The sequence below is a fragment of the Apodemus sylvaticus genome, chromosome 3, assembly GCF_947179515.1.
Source record: "Apodemus sylvaticus chromosome 3, mApoSyl1.1, whole genome shotgun sequence".
NCBI lineage: Eukaryota > Metazoa > Chordata > Mammalia > Rodentia > Muridae > Apodemus > Apodemus sylvaticus.
In genome coordinates, this window is record NC_067474.1 from 32,965,716 (window position 1) to 32,986,794 (window position 21,079).

General features: G+C 37.6%; 1 protein-coding gene across 1 annotated transcript in view; it reads left to right on the top strand.

Moving 5' to 3' along the window:
• Window positions 1-21,079, top strand: part of Cngb3 (cyclic nucleotide gated channel subunit beta 3) — a 217,912-nt gene that overhangs the window by 166,494 nt on the left and 30,339 nt on the right. The window contains exon 14 of the mRNA XM_052175774.1: window positions 12,980-13,063. Coding sequence (XP_052031734.1) covers window positions 12,980-13,063 — 84 coding nt within the window. The remainder of the gene's footprint in view (window positions 1-12,979; window positions 13,064-21,079) is intronic.

Below are 21,079 nucleotides of genomic sequence, written 5' to 3' on the forward strand. Positions count from 1 at the left end.
TCAGGGCAGAGGATGGGAGTTAATGGGGTAGTGGAAGCAGAGAAAGGCAGAGGGAGGGAGAGAGTAGAGAAGTAGAGGCCGGCCATGACCAGGTGGAGAGAGGGGGGAGGGGAGGAGAGCCCAAGAGGGCCAAGAGGGGAGTAAGAGAAAAAAAGAGCAAGAGGTAAGAGAGAGAGGAGGGACTGAGCAGCCCTTTTTATAGTGGGCCAGGCCTGCCTGGCTGTTGCCAGGTAACTGTGAGGAGGGGCATACCTAGCTGTTGCCAGGTAATTGTAGGGTGAAGCTTAGACAGAACCCTAACACCTAACCCTTGTGATATTGACTGTCAGGTCCCCTAAATGTTTGACTTAGACCAAGAGGCCTTACCCCATTTACTAGTCAATAATACACCCAAGTAAGCCCATACACAAATCTACTGCAAGGTAGATGGAAATTTTAAGGTATTACATTAGTAAGCGGTACCCTGAGCTACACAGAAGAGAAATCCCACTAAATTAAAAAAACAAAAACAAAACAAAACAAAGAAACAAAAAACCCTTTGTGATTTTGAAGAAGCATCCTCCTGGTTCCAATGTCCTCTAAGTCTGTGAAACCTATCTTGATATGACAGGGGTGTTTCTTTTAGCCTTTAGAAACACTTTGGTTCTAACCTAAAATTATCAGTAAGTAAAAACAAGAATATACCTACTGGCAAATGACTGTTGTGACCCCTGGAGGAGTAAATGTGAATGTCCTTGAGAGGTTATGTATGCCCTTATTAATTCATTTCAAGAGTTTTTTTTTCTTTTTTAATCTGTAGATTATACTTTTTCAACCCTACTTTACAAATCCCTGTGCTATTGGAAACAAAGGAATTCTGCCAGTTTGTCCCTGGTAATGAAAGGCACATGCTTTCTGGGTACATAGACCAACCTCCGACAAGCTACAGATGCATGTCTATATGACCCATGGTCTCTCTCTCTCTCTCTCTCTCTCTCTCTCTCTCTCTCACACACACACACACACACACACACACACACACACACCAGAAAAGAAAAGAAAGAAAAAAATGGGGAAATTCACAGAAGAGTAGCTTCTCTTTAAATTTCTATAACATGAAAATATCTAATGACTTTTATCAAAGAAAGTTACATATAATAAGGAAACACAAAAGTTAATCCAAGATGCTGTTTCTTCTAATCATACAATAATGGAATGGCTGGCCACAAAGCTATAGGACTTAAGTTCCATTTCCAGAATACATGTGACATGTATGCTGTCCTCTGACCTCCACACACCTGTGAACACACACACATAATTAAATAATAAATGCATGTAGAAGAGATAGTTTTGTGGAGAAAAAGAAATCAAGGGTAGTAGTTCTCAAAGACATAGTAGAATAGAATGAATTCACCATGCAGATATCATGATTTCCCTAAGCCGAAATCTAGATGGGAAGGGGTGAACTCTGTGCACAGCAGCCAGATACATGATCATAAACAATCTCTCAGAGACAGCTTTGCTTGGTTGGTAAAGCAAATCTAAATGTTTACTCTCTTCAGATTTTATGTTGAGTGTGCATGATCTGATTCAGGTTTTGTCCAAATGTGTTAATAGAAAGCCATATTTCAAGGAGCCCAAATGTTCCTCTCTGGGAAAACCTAAGCAAGGCCTTGTAAACTATTGATGTCAGTACTGTGTGCCTTCCTGCTGAGGAGAGTGCTAATTGTCCGATTAGCTATTTCAGGCCTTATCTCCTAGGTTGGTCTAACAGCTCCCCATTGATTTGTTCTCCTTTATTAGTGCTTTCTGTCAGTGAGCTTACCTGATGGCTAGAAGAGGAATAGTGAAATGCATGTCTTCACAGAGAAAGAAATTCTCACTTTTATTAACATTTTAAATAAGGACAATTATTGAAGTCCCATGTGTTCTCACAGCGAGGCTCCTTCGTCCTTCCCCAGACATTACCACTAAAATAAGTATTTTTAAGATATCTTTACAGAGATCATTTGCAAATAATTTTTTGTTACACATGAATCATAAGAGATATTATTTTATATGTTTATTTTCCATAATCTAATAGTATATTTAACATATTTCCATCTTGCTTTTGTGAGAACCACATCATTTAAATAATTATATATAAACATATATGTAGTTTAATTCAACCCTTTTCTATATTCAAGCCTAAAAACACATGATATTTTATTTGCATTACTTTATCCACATTATAGTGTTGCCTTTCTATTCAATAATGAAAACAATAGTCCCTATTTATCAACAGGGGAAATAGTCTGTGACCTTAGGCAGATGCTTAAAATTCTATAACTAATGCCTGTTCCATGTTGTATAAGTACAGTAGGTTTTACACTTTGAAGTACAACAAAAGAATTACCATGAGTTTGCTTTCACCCTATCACAGTTTTGTAGATTAAAAAAAAAAAACAATTCTTATTATAGCTCTTAGAAAACTCATAGAGTTTTGTTTTGTTTTATTATTTTTTTTCTTGAGGGAAGAAATTTCCCTCTAATTTAAAGGGAGTATCCCATGGCTTTTAGCTTGCAAATCCAAGTTTCCACTGCCTCTAAGTCTTACATTTTAGACCCACCATTAAGTAAAATAAAAACCAACTGTGTATAGGTATCTCAGGTCACTGCCATCAGATAGCTGAAATGTCTACTTAGTGACTAATGGGAAGGAAGCACAAATTCACTGAGTAGGCTGGGGAAGAGAATGATTTGTGTTCTGAGCAAAATAAAGCTAGCTCAAGATTTCCTCTCATTACTCAGAATGATGCGCAGCTTAAAACCAATGTTCATTTCCACATTTAGTGTTTTCACAATACATCGTGACAAACTTGTAAGAAAGGCTAACCTACTGTAGTGCCACGTTGGTGTGGTTGCCTCAGATCTAGTGTATAGTATGTGTTCCTAAAGAGCAAGTACAAACTCTGATTGGATACCACGGAAGTAATGTGGATGTTCATGGTGCATATTTCATAAGATGTGCCTTTATTCTGAAGGAAAGCCTAACACCTAGATATCTAATTATACCTGAGATGAAACCAAATTCCCTTCTCTCTGTGTGTGTGCGCGCACGCGCGCGCGCACACACACACACACGTACACACATGCACACATGCACACACATACACACAGACAGAGAGAGAGAAAGAGAGAGAGAGAGAGAGAGAGAGAGGATGCACCATACCTGGAAAGAAGTTCGCTTCAGGTCTATTCACCTTACGAAACAGAGAGAAGACTGCACAAAAAAGAAATTAAAACAATGGAGGCGGCAACTACATTACTTAAAAATCCCAAAGGGGAACTGCCCTGTCCTCCAGCTCTGATCAGTTAGTACATAAAGAATTATGGAAGAAGAAGGTCCACAAGCCAAAACGATGTACTGCAATCCAGAATGTTACCAGGAAGGTTTCTCACAAGAAGTTCTAGCTGGCTGTTTTGCAGCAAGTAGTCACATTTTAAATGAAAGTCATAATCAGAGACCTCCTGTCTCCCTGTTATGCCAAACGCAATCCCTGAGTCTCATCCCTAGTCCTACAACAGAAAGCCAGCTTCCCTGACCACATATCCTTTGGATTCCAAGAGATCATCTCTAGATCTGCTGTGGTCTCCTTATGCTTTCAGACCTCATTCTCAATAGATCACAAAGATCTCCTCCAAATGTCCTTCTCCCAGCTTATCCCAATTATCCATTCTCCGACAACGCAGCCATTTCCTGTGAACACACACAAGTTGAATGGGCCAGGAAAACAGGCAATATACAAACGTCACAGTCTCTGGAAATCCAGAAACCAAGGGAGAAAACACCCACCCTACCAGAGTCAAATCCAGAAATCAGCACCTAGACTTATCATCTCAAACCCAGATGACATCACCAGCCTAAAGGCCATAGCCATAAAAATCTGTCCCCACTAGAGACGTTATCCTACCACAGCAGGCCCTGAATAGTCCAACACAGCTAAAGAATTAAAAAAAAAAAACATGTTGAAACTATAACCTATATGAATATGATAGAGATCCTTAAAGAGGAAATTAATAAATCCTTTAAGGAAATTAAGAAAAACGCACACAAACCCTGTAAGGAAATAAAACCATTCAAGACTTAAAATTGGAAATAGAAGCAATGAAAAAAATCTGGAAATAAAAATTTAGGAACTCAAAATGAATTACAAAGGCAAGCTTCACCAATGTGTGTGTGTGTGTGTGTGTGTGTGTATCCCTTCTTTGGTTTTGCTTGTGTGAGATTTATTTCCTGTGCTTTTAAGGGTGTAGTAAACCTCCTGAGTTTTGAGTTTGCCATCTAGTATCTTCTCTAGGGATTCATTTGTACATAGATATAGTTTATAGTTGTCTTTATCATAGAATATCTTTTCTCCACCTATGATGTTTGAAAGTTTTCTTGGTTTAGTAGTTTTTGCTGTTTGCTGGGTTTGGCAATCTTTTATTGCCTATAGCACATCTGTCCAAGTCCTTCCGTTTTATAGAATCTCCATTGACAACTCAGGCATAATTCTAACAGGTCTGCCTTAATATATACATACATATATATTAAAATTTTATTCTTTATTTCTTCTGTATGTTTTGTGTTTTCATTATTATATGATCTAAGGATTCTTCTTGTTGGTCCAATCTTTTTGGTGTTCTCTGCACCTCTTTTACTTTTATAGGCATCTCTTTCTTTAGGAGAGGAAATTTTTCTTCTATGATTTTGTTGCAAACATTTTCTGGGTCTTTGATCTGGAATTCTTCTTCCTCTATACCTGTTATTGTTAGGTTTGATTTTTTTTTTTCCTAGTGTTTTAGATTTCCTGGATTGTTTGTGCCAGGAGGTTTTTTGAGTTTACCATCTTTGACTGATATGTCCATTTATTCTATTAAATCTCCATTGCCTGAGATTCTCTCTTCCTGCTTATCTCTTTACCACTACCATGCAGTTTTTATCACTATTGTTCTGCAGTACACTTGAGGTCCGGGACAGTGGTTCAACAAAAATTTCTTTTAAAGTTGAGAATAGTTTTCGCTATCTAGGGTTTATCATTATTCCAAATTAATTTGAGAATTGCTCTTTCTAACTCTATGAAGAAGTGAGTTGGAATTTCAATGGGGATGGCATTGAATCTGTAGATTTCTTTCAGCAAGATGACCATGTTTACTATGTTAATCCTGCCAATGCACAAACATGGGAAAATCTTCCCATCTTCTGAGGTCTTCTTAGATTTCTTTTTTCAAAGACTTGCTGTTCTTGTCATACAGATCTTCCACTTGTTTGGTTAGAGTCACACCAAGATATTTTATATTGCTTGTGAAAATTGTGAAGGATATCATTGCACTAATTTCTTTTTCAGCCTGTTTATACTTTGATTATAGGAAAGCTACTGCTTTGTTTGAGTTAATTTTATAACCAGCCAGTTTGCAGAAGTAGTTTATCAGGTTTAGGAGTTCTCTGGTGGAATTTTTGGGGTAATTTAAGTATACTATCTTATCACTTGCAAATAGTGATATTTTGACATCTTCAATTCCAATTTGTATCCATTTGACCTCCTTTTGTTGTCTAATTGCTCTAGTTAGAACTTCAAGGACTATATTGAATAGATAAGGAAGGAGAGGGCAGCTTTGTCTTGTCCCCGACTTTAGTGGGATTACTTCTAGTTATACTGGTTTTCTGTATATTGCTTTTACTATGTTTAGGTATGGGCTTTGAATTCCTGATCTTTCCAAGACTTTTAACCTGAAGGGATGTTGAATTTTGTCAAATGCTTTTTCAGCATCTAATGAAATAATCACATAGTTCTGTAATTTGAGTTTGTTTATGTAGTAGATTACGTTGGTGGATTTCCATATATTAAATATCCCTGCATCCCTGGGATGAAGCCTACTTGATCATGGTGAATAATAATTTTGATATGTTTTTTGATTCAGTTTGCAAGAATTTTATTGAGTGTTTTTGCATCAATATTCATAAGGGAAATTGGCCTGAAGTTCTCCTTCTTTGGGTCTTTGTGTGGTTTTGGTATTAATGTAACTGTGGCTTCATAAAACAAATTGTGCAGCTGGGCGGTGGTGGCGCACGCCTGTAATCCCAGCACTCTGGGAGGCAGAGGCAGGCAGATCTCTGAGTTTGAGGCCTGCCTGGTCTACAGAGTGAATTCCAGGACAGCCAGGACTACACAGAGAAACCCTGTCTCAGAAAAACCAAATCCAAAAAAAAAAAACCAAATTGTGCATTGTTCCTTCTATTCTATTTTGCGGAATAGTTTGAAGAGTATTAAGTCTTCTTTGAGGATCTGATAGAATTCTTCACTAAACCCATATGCTCCTGGGCTCTTTTTAGTTGGGAGACTTTTAATGACTGCTTCTATTTCTTTAGGCATTATGGGACTATTTAGATGGTTTATCTGATCCTGACTTAACTTTGGTACTTGGTATCTGTCTAGAAACTTGGTATCTGTCTAGAAACTTATTGATTTCTTCCAGATTTTCCAGTTTTGTTGAGTACAGGCTTTTGTAGTAGGATCTGGTGATGTTTTAGATTTCCTCAGTTTCTGTATTTATATCACCCTTTTCATTTCTCATTTTGTTAATTTGGATATTGTCTCTGTGCCCTCTGGCTAGTCAATGCCCCAAATGTAAGTGCAACCAAATCCTTTTACAAAAGGAACACTACTATGGTTTCAATCAATTATTGATTCTCACACACTGATAGTATAAGACTTCAGTATTCCACTGTCACTAATGGACAGGTCATCCAGTCAAAAAAAATTCTAAACAGAGAAATATTGGACCTATAAACCAAATGGATGTAGCAGGTATTTACAGAACATTTCTTCCAGACACAAAAGAATATACCTTCTTTCAAGAATCTCATTGAACTTTATCCAAAGTTGACCACATACTTAGATATAAATCATCTCCACAGATACAGGGAACTGAAATAACTTTCTGCATCCTATCACTGTCACAGAGGAAATTGGTTCACCAACAACAGAAACAACAAAATACTTCCAAACTCATGGAAACTGAACATCACGCTACTGAATGAAAAATGGGTCAAGACAGAAATAAAGAAAAAAAGTCTTTCTAGAATTGAATGAAAATAAATACACAGTGTTCCCAAACTTGTACAACAATGCCCCAAATGTAAGTGCAACCAAATCCTTTTACAAAAGGAACACTACTATGGTTTCAATCAATTATTGATTCTCACACACTGATAGTATAAGACTTCAGTATTCCACTGTCACTAATGGACAGGTCATCCAGTCAAAAAAAATTCTAAACAGAGAAATATTGGACCTATAAACCAAATGGATGTAGCAGGTATTTACAGAACATTTCTTCCAGACACAAAAGAATATACCTTCTTTCAAGAATCTCATTGAACTTTATCCAAAGTTGACCACATACTTAGATATAAATCATCTCCACAGATACAGGGAACTGAAATAACTTTCTGCATCCTATCACTGTCACAGAGGAAATTGGTTCACCAACAACAGAAACAACAAAATACTTCCAAACTCATGGAAACTGAACATCACGCTACTGAATGAAAAATGGGTCAAGACAGAAATAAAGAAAAAAAGTCTTTCTAGAATTGAATGAAAATAAATACACAGTGTTCCCAAACTTGTACAACACAATGAATGTGGTTCTAAGAGGAGAGTAATAAATGCCTACCCCCCCCAAAAAAAGAAAAGAAAAAGTAAAGGATTTCATACTATCAGCTTAATAGCACACCTGAAAGCTCTAGAACAAAAGAAATAAGAACACCCAAGAGCATGAAATAATCAAACTGAGGGCTGAAATCAATGGAATAGAAACAAAGAGAACAATACAAAGGATCAACGAAACAAAGAGTTAATTCTTTAATTCTTTGTTGAGAAAAATCAACAAAATAAACAAATCCTTATCCAAGCTAACTAAAAGGTAGAGAGAGAATATTCAAATTAACAGAAGCAGAAGTGAAAAGGGAGACATAACAACAATCACTGAGGAATCCAGAGAATCATAAAGACATATTTTTAAAATCTGTTATGCTTGAAAAGGCTAAAAAGATATGGATAACTTTCTTGATAGGACCTCTTACTAAACTTAAATGAAAACTACATAAACAATTTAAATAGGCCTATAAGCCCCAGTGAACTAGAAGCTTTCATAAAAAGTCTCTCAATTAAAAAAAAAAAACAGGGCCAGATGATGGTGTTTTTTTAATTAGATATATTCTTTATTTACATTTCAAATGATTTCCCCTTTCCTAGTCCCCCCCAAAAGACCCATAAGCCATCTCCCTCCCCATTGTTCCCCATCAACCCTGTCCTGCTTCCCTGTCCTGGTATTCCCCTACACTGCTGTATCAAGCCTTTCTAGGACCAGGGGCCTCTCCTCCCTTTGATGTCCAACAAGGCCATCCTCTGCTGCCTATGAGTCTGGAGCCATGGGTAACACCATGTGGGTGGCTCATATTGTTGTTCCTCCTGGCACTGCAAACCCCTACAGCTCCTTGGGTCCTTGCTTTAGCTCCCTAATTGGGGACCCTGTGCTCAGTTCAATGACTGGCTGAGAGTGGGACCAGATGGTTTTATTGCAGAATTACATCATAATTTCAAAGAGGAACTAATTGCACTATTCCTCAAATTATTCCACATAGAAATGGAAGGAACATTGCCAAATTTCTCTTATGAATAAAGATGCAAAATAATCAATAAAATCTTTCCAGAGTCCAAGAACACATCAAAAAGATCATAACTATAACCAAGTGGTTTCATCTCAGAGATGCAAGGATGGTTCAATTTAAAAATCAGTAAGTATAATCTATCATGTCAACAAATTGAAAGAAAAAGGTCATATGGTCAAGGCCTTTGACAAAATTTAAAATTCCTTTCATGGTAAAAGTCTTTGAGAAATTAGGTATGCAAAAAACATACATGAACATAATAAGGAAAAACTGTAGCCAGCCCATTATCAACATCAAATTAAGTGGAGAGAAAAATTAAAGCATTTCTACTATAATCAGAAACAAGACAAGGTTTTGTTTGTTCACTCTGTCTATATCTATTCAATATAGTACTTTAAATTATAGGATGAGCAATAAATCAACTGAAGGAAACCTAGGGTATGCAAATTAGAAAAGAAGAAGAGTATCATTATTTGCAGATGCTATGATAGTATACATAAGTGACCCCCAAAAAAAGTTCCACCAAGGAATTCCTACAGTTGTTAAACACTTTTAGCAAAGTGACTGGATACAAGATGAACAAAAATAGATAAATATAAAAATAAAAATCATTAGTAGCCCATCTATGTACAAAAGACAAACAGACAGAGAAAGAAAGCAGGGAAACAATACCCACCTTTCACAATAGCCTCAAATAATATAAAATATAAAATATCTTTGGATAAAACTAAACAAGCAAGTAAATTCCCTGTATGACAATACCCCCAAATCACTGAAGGAAGTTACTGAAGAAGATATAAGAAGATGGACAGATTTCCCATGCTCATGGATCAGTAGAACTAACATCATAAAAATGGTCATCCTATCAAAAGCAATCTACAAATTCAGAGCAATCCCCATTAAAATCACAACACAGCTATTTAAAGACATCGAAAGAACAATTCTCAACTTCATATGGAAACAAAACAGAAGAGCTGAAATAATTCAGAGTAGCTGAATATTAATAAAAATAACTGCTGGAAATATCAACATTCTTTATTTTAAGTTTTACTCCAGAGGTATAGTATTGAAAACCACATGTATTGGCATATAAACAAACAAGTAATTAATGGAATAAGATAAAGTCCCTGACATAATCTACACCCACATGGACATCTTTTTTTTTTAAATACAGAAACTAGAAATATACACTGGAACAAAGAAAGCACCTTCAACAAATGGTGCTCAGCTAATGGCTGATGAACATGTAGAAGATTGCAAACAAAACCATATCTTTCACTCTGCACAAAACTTAAGTCCAGGTGGATCAAAGACCTCAACATAAAACCAGAGTCACTGAGCCTGGCAGAAGAGAAAGTGAGGAAGACACACTGCACAGAAGATGACTTTCTGCACAGGAAACTGGTAGCTCAGGCACTAAGATCAACAGTGGGCCTCATGAAACTAAAAAGCATATGTAAGGCAAAGGATAACATCAATCAGAAAACTAGTAGCCTACAAAATGGGAAAATATTTTCACCAATTCCCCATATGACAGAGGGTTCGTATCCAAAATATATAAAGAACTCAAAAAATTAGATATCAAAACCCCCCAAATAATCGAATTTAAAATGGTGCTTAGAGATCTAAACAGAGAATTCTCAACACAGGAATCTCAAATAGCTTAGAAACATTTTATTTTTAATGTTCAAAATCCATCAGGGAAATGCAAATCAAAACTACTTTGAGATTCCAATTTACAGCTGTCAGAATGGTAAAGACCAATAGCACAAGTGGCAGCTCATGCTGATGAGGATGTGGAGCAAGGGGAACAGTTCTTCATTGCTAGTAGGAGTGCAAACTTATACAGCTACTGTGGGAAATCAACATAGAATTCCCTCAGAAAATTGGGAATTGATTTCCCTCAAGACCCAGGTTTAGCACTCTTGAGCATATACCCAAAGGATGCTCCATCCTACCACAAAGATACTTTCTCACATGTTAGTTGAGGCTTTTTTTTTTATAATAAGCAGAAACTAGAAATGGCCTAGATGCCCCTCAATAGATCAATGATAAGGAAAATGTACATTTATACAATGTAATACTATTCAGCTATTTTAAAAAATAACTTTATGAAATTTGCAAGCAAATGTGTAGAGCTAGAAAAAAATCATTCTGAGTGAGGCAACCCAGATACTGAAAGGCAAATATGTGCTCACTGATAAGTGGATATTAGGCACTAATTAAATGATAATCAAGCTTCAATCTGTAAATACAGAGAGGTTAGATAAAGAGGAGAGGGGGGGTCTTATGAATATCCCTGGGAAGAGGAAATTGAATAGATCTTCCAGGTGTTCTGGGGATGACTGGGGATGGGATTGGGAGAGATCAGTGTGGGGAGGAAGGGAGATTGGATGGAAGGATAGAGTGCAGGGAGATTTGACTGGAACTGGGAAGAATTTAGGGGGTGGCGCAAAAACAGTGCTCTGGAAACTACCTGGAATCTATGAAGGTGATATGAAGACTCCTAGAAATAGAGAACACAATATCTCAACTGGCCATCTCTTGTAATAAAGTTTCCAGTGGAGGTCCTAGGTTGCATTCAATTGAATTGTTAACCAAGATGGAACCATGAACATCCATGAAAAGCCCCAAACAACCCAGGATGTTGTTAAAACAACAGGTTTTGCTCTTGAAAAACTGACAGTGAAACCCTATTACCAAGGGCAACCTCCTTACAACACATTGTACATGGAGACGTCAAGCTGGGGCCCACATGGAGCCTTTACTCCTAATTTCTAGTCTCTTTAGTGCAGGAAGATAGTGTGCAGGCTACTGAAAGAGAAACCTAGACATAAAAACAGCCACAAATACTTTGACCTATAATTTATCCTGCCTTATCCAGTCATCATCAGAGAACCATCTGCACAGGGGCGCAGATGCAGAGTCATAGCCAGAGAGTATACAGAGGCTAAAGTGGAGATCTGGATCAAATCCCTCGCCTCTGAGCTCAGAGAATCCCGTGAAACTGGCAGAAATTGTGTAAGAGCTAGGAAAGTTAGAGGACACCAGGAGAACAGGACACTCTGAATCAACCAAGCAAGGTGCATATGAGCTCACAAAGATTGGATCAGAAAGCAAAGGACCTGCAGGGGTCTGCAACAGACTGTGGATAGATAGATAGATAGATGATAGATAGATAGATAGATAGATAGATAGATAGATAGATAGATATTAGCTTAGTATTTCTATTCAATTCCCAACTTTAAGAACAACTGTGTCTCTGAATCTTTTTTTTTTATTTATTTATTTTTTTTTTTTTTTGGTTTTTCGAGACAGGGTTTCTCTATGTAGCCCTGGCTGTCCTGGAACTCACTCTGTAGACCAGGCTGGCCTCGAACTCAGAAATCCGCCTGCCTCTGCCTCCCAAGTGCTGGGATTAAGGATGTGTGCCACCACTGCCCAGCGGGTCTCTGATTCATGTAGCTGCTCTTAAGACTGTTGGGTTGCTGTGCCCAACTTCAATATGATAGTTTTTCCTTTGCCATATTGTATTTTATTTTGTCATGTTTGGTTGTTATCTGTTAGAAGTCTAATATTCTCTGATGAGAGATAGAAAGGGAGTGGATCCAACGTGGACAGGAGGTGGGAAAGAAGAGGAAAGAATGAAGGTAGGGGAAAGTATGATCAGGATATATTGTATGAGAAAAGTCTTAGAATCTATCTTCAAGAAAAGAAGGTCACAGTCATAGAGGGTATAAGCTTGGGTGAAACAAATAGGTTGTATTTATAGTCACCCAATAGGCAAAGGGTCACACAATACTTTAAACATGGCAGATACTGCTTTTATGTGTATTTTCCAACCTTCATGAAGAAAATAATTATGTTGTAGAAGAATGACACACATAAATTTAAAGAGTTAAGTAATATCAAAATTTTTATTCATTATGTTTTACAAAAGAAAGCTGCTTATCAAATACTGTGAATTATGTTAATCCAAACATGTCTAAATATAATCATTAATAGCTATCATTAAGCACCATGTACAGTTTCATTTATGAGTGCTTTTTTCATAATGATTATATAGTTTAGAAGAATGAGAGCACAATTGAATAATAATAGGTGGTAGAAACAGAATTCACTCCACATGTATTTCTTTATTGAGTTCTGAGTTCTTAATATTGCTATGCTATCATTTTTCTATAGTTTAGTCAAGGCAAGTCCACAACTGCTGTAAGTTAGCAATTGAAGATGAAGACAGGTGTCTATTAACTATCTTTATTGCTTTGCTGTGTTTGTAAAATTATTGTTCTCCTTATCAAGGGCTGTGACACGCAGATGATTTATGACCTACTGCTAAGATTGAAATCCACTATTTATTTACCTGGTGACTTTGTCTGCAAAAAGGTGAGTGCATACTATTTTCAAGTGCACAGTTAATGATGCATTAGAAGAATTTGGACATAGGTCAATAATGTTTTTAAATAAAATCTGTCCAGAGTGACTTCCATATTATAAAACACTATGGCATATACTTAATTCTACAAGATGACAATAAATGCTTGGAGTTCAAATGGAACAAGATAATATAGGTTCTATTGAATAGATCATAAAATAGACATGTCGATAGTTCAAAAGCTCTTTGTATAAATGTAAATTGCCAATCACAATACATCATCAAATTTAAATATTTTAATGAAGGATAAAATGTAGATGTGACACATGCTTTCGCCTTTTCTGTGCCATCAGCAAGCTATCTGTTCTATTAAAATAATCAATGATAATTTTTAAATATTTACTGTGAGTTTGATTACTACAAAAGTATTGCATGTTCATTATTTCTTAAATAGAAAACATAAATTACAAACATGAAATTCATCATGAAAAAATAATAACTATTTCCAAATATTGTGCCTGTCTTTTTATACAGATTAATGGGTCTCACTATGTAGTCCTGACTGCCCTGGAACCCACTATATAAACCAGGTTACCCTGCAAGTCATAGAGATCTGCCTATCTGTGCCTCTCAAGTGTTGGGATTGGAGGTGTTTGTCACCACACCAGGCTCTGATCATTACATGTCTTAAATATAATTAAGAATATGTCTGTAATTACAACTCTCAGCAGTGCCACAAGGTCAAGGTCAACAGGAACTGTTTAGGGAGTTCTAGGCCTCCTAATTTACACTGCAAGTTCTTGTCCAGTGAGAGAGAGAGAGAGAGAGAGAGAGAGAGAGAGAGAGAGAGAGAGAGAGAGAATGAGATCCTGAATTTTATATCTAGAGAAACTAACTCAATGATAAAGCTAATAATCAAAATTTAAAAAATAGAACATAAAATTATATATTTATGTGATATTGAAGTAGAAGTAAAAATGGCTGGGAGAACAAAGGAGACTAACAAATGAGAAGACTATAAAAAGGAAAGGTAGAAGGGTGTGGTAGGACATGTTCAACATGCAATATATATTTGTATGGCTTTCTAAAAAGCAAATAAAATTTTAAAATAGAAGAAATACAAAAAAAATGGAGATGACTTGAGACCTTGAGGAGTTCACAAATAAGTGTAGATAAGAAGCACACGCTTCATCCCAAGACGGTGTGAAAAAAAAAAAAAACATGTTATAAGACATAAAGTAAGGGCAACAGCTGGAAGACTTCCTGAGGAGGGCTGTAATAAGTCTTGGGAAATAAACTGAAGTGAACTTAGTGTTACCTGAGTATGGAAAAGAACTAGCTTAATCCAAGGCAGATAGGAAGGAATTGTGTCTTCGGCCAGAATATCAAGAACTATAATAAGACATGTTAAAACAGTGTTAACTTATTTTTTCATAAGCGAAACGTGGTTTTGAATATTCTAGGACAGGTACTAGGCAAAGACATTTATGCACAGGTACTAGGCAAAGGCATTGTTCTGACTATTCTTCCATTTTCCTCTGTCTTTCCTTTCCTCACCTTTATTATTTAATATTGGATTGATTTGATATGAAGATAAAGTCAGAGTTATCTCAATAACCAGCCCTGCTCCTTCAGCTGCTAGAACAACCTGATTGCAAGCCACTGGTCTTTAGGTCTGCTTTGGGGTTTGATTTATTTCTAAGTAAAGAACTTCATGATGCTAGATGTTGACAGAAAAGAAAAGCTGTTACCTGACCAAACTTTAGGTAGCTGAATTCAATTTGATACACATTTACTATTTCCACAAGATTTGCAGAGAAGGGGGAAGGAAAACATGTCACGTTCAATTAGACATTACCAAACTAACTGAAGCAATGCAGAGATCTGATACTCTAAATCCCTTGGGGAGAGCTTGTGAGGCTTCCAGGCTGCTTGGAAGTTTTCATGTGATGCTGTGTCACTTTACAGGAAGTACCCACAGGGCCTTTCAAGGCTTGAATTTGGGGGACTTAATTGCCAAAGATCTTCATGCAATGTTTCTGCAGTAGGATTTGGGAGTTTTTGCCTACCAAGGAGCTCTTCATGATGCTGATGGTCCAGGAGCCACACTGTATCATCTCTCTTCTCCGATGAGTTACTCTGAGTGCTGGGATGCCTCTCACTAGACTTGGGAACAGCAACACAAGAATCCTAATACTTTTGACATATATACTCACTCAGAGTTACCTTGTTCTCCCTGAAGTGCTTGCCTTTCAACACTTTCTCCAAATTAGCACATGGAACAGTCCTAAGTTAGATTCAGTCTTGTTTTGCACAGGCTGTCAGCCACCATTCTCTTAGAGTGATGTCTACTTCATCTGAAAGCTAATTAAGCTTGCAGAAAAGGCTTAAATTAACCCAGAAATATGCAAGACATAGTGGAAGTTTGGGTTCGTTGATTATGCCTGATCTCCTTGGGAAATTATCAAAATGATCATTAAGAAATAATTAGTACCCATCATGCACTGCTACTTCCAGTCAGTTGTAATAACTACCTTTGAAACATCATTCCGGTTCCTTGAAATTAGTTCATGCTTTAAAAAGTTATAATAGGAATATGACCCTAACCTAATGATCACTTCCTAGAATAAAAAAAAAGTCACTAATTTTCAAATGACTTACATTATTTTTGAATTGTTCATATTATCTCATTCATTATGAAGATATCAGTCTTGATAGCATGTTTATTGTTAGATTTAGTGTATCTGTATGTACTTCAGGTGTTATTAGATTTAGAGTATCTATATGTATGTCAGGTGACATAGGTGCTGGGATTTTAATGCCAGTCTTGTATTTTTGCTTGAGACACTTAGTTTGCTTAGCCTTTATTTGCAAGTTTTTTAAAGGAGAAATTAAAATGATACCTCTCACTGGTATACTTGTGTGCTGACTGTTTTTGTATGTCAACTTGACACAGACTGGAGTTATCACAGAGAAAGGAGCTTCAGCTGGGGAAGTGCCTACATGAACCATCTGTGGGCATTTTCTCTATTAGTGATGGGGGGAGGGCCCCTTGTGGGTGGTGCCATCCCTGGGCTGGTTGTCTTGGGTTCTATAAGAGAGCAAGCTGAGCAAGCCAGGGGAAGCACGCCAGTAAGAAACATCCCCCCATGGCCTCTGCATCAGATCCTGCTTCCTGACCTGCTTGAGTTCCAGTCCTGACTTCATTCAGTAATGAACAGCTGTGTGGAAGTGTAAGCGGAATAAACCCTTTCCTCCCCAACTTGCTTCTTGGTCATGATGTTTGTGCAGGAATAGAAGCCCTGATTAAGACAACTTGCAAGAAATAAATGAAGTACTGTGTACAGAATGCTTTTCAGATAAAATGTAGTATGCTCCATTTGATAGAACACATGTGTGATTTAAAACAAGGAGCTAGGCAAATATCCACTGCCTTGAAGATTTTTTTTAAGATTTATTTTTGTTTACATGTGCATGTGTTTCTGCATGTGAATATATGCTATATGTATGCAGCTGCTCAAAGAGACCAAAAGAGGGCATTTGAGCCACAAAAACTAGAGTCACACGCCGTTGTGAGCTACCTGGTGTGGGAGCTAAAAATTAACTGCTGTTCCATCTCTCCAACTCCAATTTTGATGAATTTAGTACTATACAAAGGCAAATATTATTGGCATTGATGTTATATAAGTCACTATAATAAAATCCATATATATATATATATATATATAATTTCTGCTTCAACCTACATTTCATATAAATGTTCAGTATGTATGTAGATATATATATATACATATATATATGTTTTTTCAGGTATGAATTAAGAGGTAAAAGTTTATAATTATATACTACAACCTGATAGATAGTTGTAAAGCATTTGAAGTTCAAGAAAATAACGCCAGGTATCAAAGGACTTTAGAACATCTCTGAGAGAGTTAAATTATATTTCCATTATTCATAAATGATTGCCTTTTATACATCATGCTTTGTACTCACTAAAACAAAGGAGGCGTTGTCTCAACCATGAGAGCGCATAAACGATAATCAGTGCATTTGAATTTTGAACTGCCTTTAGTATATTCTGGCCCATTGAAAGTACATTTTGCTGTTGGGTATATGAGTATATCAACAGACTGGCCAATTTATGAAAGATAAAAGTTTATTTACTTCATAGTTTTTATGGCCTAAAATGTTCAAGATAATGTTATCAACCCTTGGTAAGGGCTTTCTTAATGAGTCACGATGTGGCATAGTGCAGCACCACATGAAAAAGTAAATCAAACTTCTCAGAGAAATCTGATTTTTATGAAATAACCTCTCTGGTGGTAAACCAACCCATTCGTGAAAGCAGAGGCTCTATGATCTTCTATAGGTTCCATCTACACATACCACCCACCTGTGGATATGTTTTCTTTTTTATTCAATTTACAACCCAATTTCTATCCTCTTCCAAGTCCCCCCTCTCACAGTTCCTCCCCCATACTCCCTCCCCTTCTCTGAGATAGTGGAGGCATCCCCTGAGTATCCCATCACCCTGGCACATCGAGTATCTACAGGTTAGGTCCTTCTCACACTGAGGCCAGACAGCTGCATTAGGAGAACAGATTCCACAGACAGGCAAGAGCTTTAGGGACAGCCTCCTACTCCAGTTGTTTGGGATCCACATAGAGATCAAGCTGTACAGCTGCTACATCTATCTGGTGGGCCTAGGACCAAACTGTGTATGCTCTTAGTTGGTGGTTAAAGAACCTAAGGGTCCAGGTTAGTTGATTCTGTTGGTTTTCCAGTGGAGTATTGATCCCCTTCAGGGTCCACAGTCCTTCCCCCAATCTTCCATAAGACTCCCCAAGCTCCATCCAATGCCGCACTGTGTGTCTCTGCAAATGTATGGCTCAGCTGCTGAGGGGAGCCTAACTGGAAGGGGGGCCTATCAGGGGACAGCCATGCTGCATTCCTCCTGCCTGCAAGCACAACAGAGTATCACTACTAGTGTCAGGGATTGGTGGTTGTCCATGGGATGGGTCTCTCATTGGGCCAGTTATTAGTTGGCCATTTATTCAGTTTCTGCTCCATCACCATCCCTGCATTTCTTGTAGGCAGGGTAAATTTTGGGTCAAAATTTTTGAAGGTGGGTTGTATATGGTGACCTCTTCAAGTTCCATATCTCCATTGCAGCGAGTCTCAGCTAAGGTCTCACCTATCGATTCTTGGAAGCCTCTCCTATCCCAGATCTCTACCATGTTCTTGAGATGGCCCCTACTCCTTCCACCCCTGCCAGCTGCAGATTTATATTCATTCTCATAGCCATCTGGCCATCTCCCCTTCTCTCCACACCTTTGATCCTGAAGCACCCCCTAGTCCTCTACCCATCTCCTCTCCCACCGAGTTTTCTCTCCATCTGCATCTTACCTTTAAGTAAGTAGATTCAGTCCTCATTCTAAGTGAAATTCAAGCATCTTCACTTGGACCTTCTTGTTTAGCTTCTTTGGGTCTGTGGTGTGTAGTGTAGATATCATATATTGTATGGCTACACATATGAGTACATACCATGCATGGTTTCTTTAAGGAGGGGTCCAGGTTACCTCACTCTGTATGATATCCTCAAGTCCCATCCATTTGCCTGTAAAATTCATAATGTCTTTATTTTTAATGGCTGAATAGTATTTCACTGAATAGATGTATCATATGTTCTTTCTTATCTATTCTTCAACTGAGGGACATCTAGGTGTTTTCCTGTTTTGAACATAGTTGAATAAGTGTCTCTGTAGTATAGTGGGGCATTTTTGGATATATGCCCAGGAATGGTGTAGATGGATCTTGAGGTAGAATTATTCCCAGTTTTATGAGAAACCACTAAATTGATTTCCAAAGTGGTTGTACAAGTTGGCACTCCCACCAGGAATGGAGGAGTGTTCCCCTTGCTCCACATCCTCACCAACATATGCTGTCTTAACCATTCTGATGGGTGTAAGATGAAATTTCACAGTGATTTTGATTTGCATTTCCTTGATGACTAAGGATGTTGAACATTTCCTTTATTTTTTTGTACTATAAACATTTTATTACATGGACTATTTAAGTCCAATTTAATACTTTAAAGTTTTTGCTTCAGGTGCAATATCAAGGTGATTTCCTGTCATAAGATATTTGTTCAATCTGAAAATAAATGTTGTCTGTATTCATGTCAAATCAGAATATGTCACATTTTCCACAAAAGGCTGGTTATTCCTCAGTAATGGTTACAGAATGCCCTACATTAAACAAAACATTATCCAAGAAGCACAATAGACTATGATCATTCCAGTTAAAGAGTGCTGGGGAGTGCTGGAGAGATGGCTCAGTGGTTATGAGGACCTATTGCTCTTACACAGGACCTGGACTCAGTTCCCAGCACCCGTGATTCACAGTTATCCATAACTTTAGTTCTAGATTAAAGCACTCTCCATGCCTGGTGCCCATAAACATTTCTTTCAGTGTTTCTTGGACACTCCAGATTCCTCTGTTGACAATTCTCTGTTTAGTTCAGTACCCCATTTTTTAATTGGGTTATTTGGTCGTTTGGAGTCTTATTTCTTGAGTCCTTTATATATTTTGGATATCAGCCCTCTATTGGATATAGGGTTAGTGAAGATTTTTTTCCTTTGCCTTCGAAGCTTTTCAGTTTCATGATGTGCAATTAATCAATTGATCTTAGAGCCTGAGCCATAATTTTCTGTTCATGAAAATTTCCCCTGTGCCAATGTGGCTATTTCCTGCTTTCTCTTCTATTAGATTCAGTATATCTGATTTTATGTTGAGTTCCTTGATCCACTTAAACTTTGGCTTTGGGCAAGGTGACTAGATGGTCAATTTTGGAGAAGGATCCATGAGATGCTTAAAAAAATGTATATACTTTTATGTATGGATAAAATATCTATAGATGTGTGTTAGGTCAATTTCATTCAAAATGTCTGTTAGTTTCATTATTTCTCTCTTTAGTGTTTGTCTACATGACCTGTCAATTGGTAAGAGTGGGTTGTTGAAGTCTCCCACTCTTAATGTGTGTGGTTTGATGTGAGATTCAAGCTTTAGCAATGTTTCTTACACAAGTGAGTGTGGGTGTCATTGTGTTTGGGGCATAGATGTTCAGAATTGAGATATCATCTTGGTAGATTTTTCCTCTGATGAGTATGAAGTGTCCTCCTCTGTCTCTTTTGACTAATTTTAATTAAAGGTCTATTTTATTAGAAATTAGAATGGCTATTCCAGCTTTCTTTTTTGGTCCTTTTACTTGGAAAATTCTTTCCCAGCTCTTTACTCTGAGGTAATATCTACCTTTATTTCTGAGGTGTTTCTTGTGTGCAGCAGAATGATGAATCCTGTTTTTGCAACAGAGATACTAATGATCAGTGATTGTTACTTCCTGTTATTTTTTTATTAGCTATTATCTTTATTTATATTTCAAATGTTATCCCCTTTCCTGGTTTCCCCCCTGAATCCCCACTATCCCATCCCTTCCTCCCTTGCCATGCTTCTATGCGGGTGATCTCCCACCCACCCACAAACTCCTGCCTCCCTACCCTGGCATTCCCCTACACTGGGACATTGAGCCTTCACAGGACCAAGGGCCTCTCCTCCCTTTGATGCCCAACAAGGCTGTCTTCTGCTACATATGCAGCTGGAGCCATGGGTCCCTCTATGTGTATACTCTTTGGTTGGTGGTTTAGTTCCTGGGAACTCAGGGGTAGCGTCTGATAGATTGATATTGTAGTTCTTCCTATGGGGTTGCAAACCCCTTCAGCTCCTTCAGTTCTTTCTCTAAATCCTCCATTGGGGTCCCTGTGCTCAGTCCAATGATTGGCTGCAAGCATCCACCTCTGTATTTGTCAGACTGTGGCAAAGCCTCTCAGGAGACACCTGGATACATGATCTGCTATGTTCATAGCAGCCTTATTTATAATAGCCAGAAGCTGGAAAGAACCCAGATGTCTTTCAACGGAGGATTGGATAGAGAAAATGTGGAAAATTTACTTCTGTTATTTGGGTGGTGG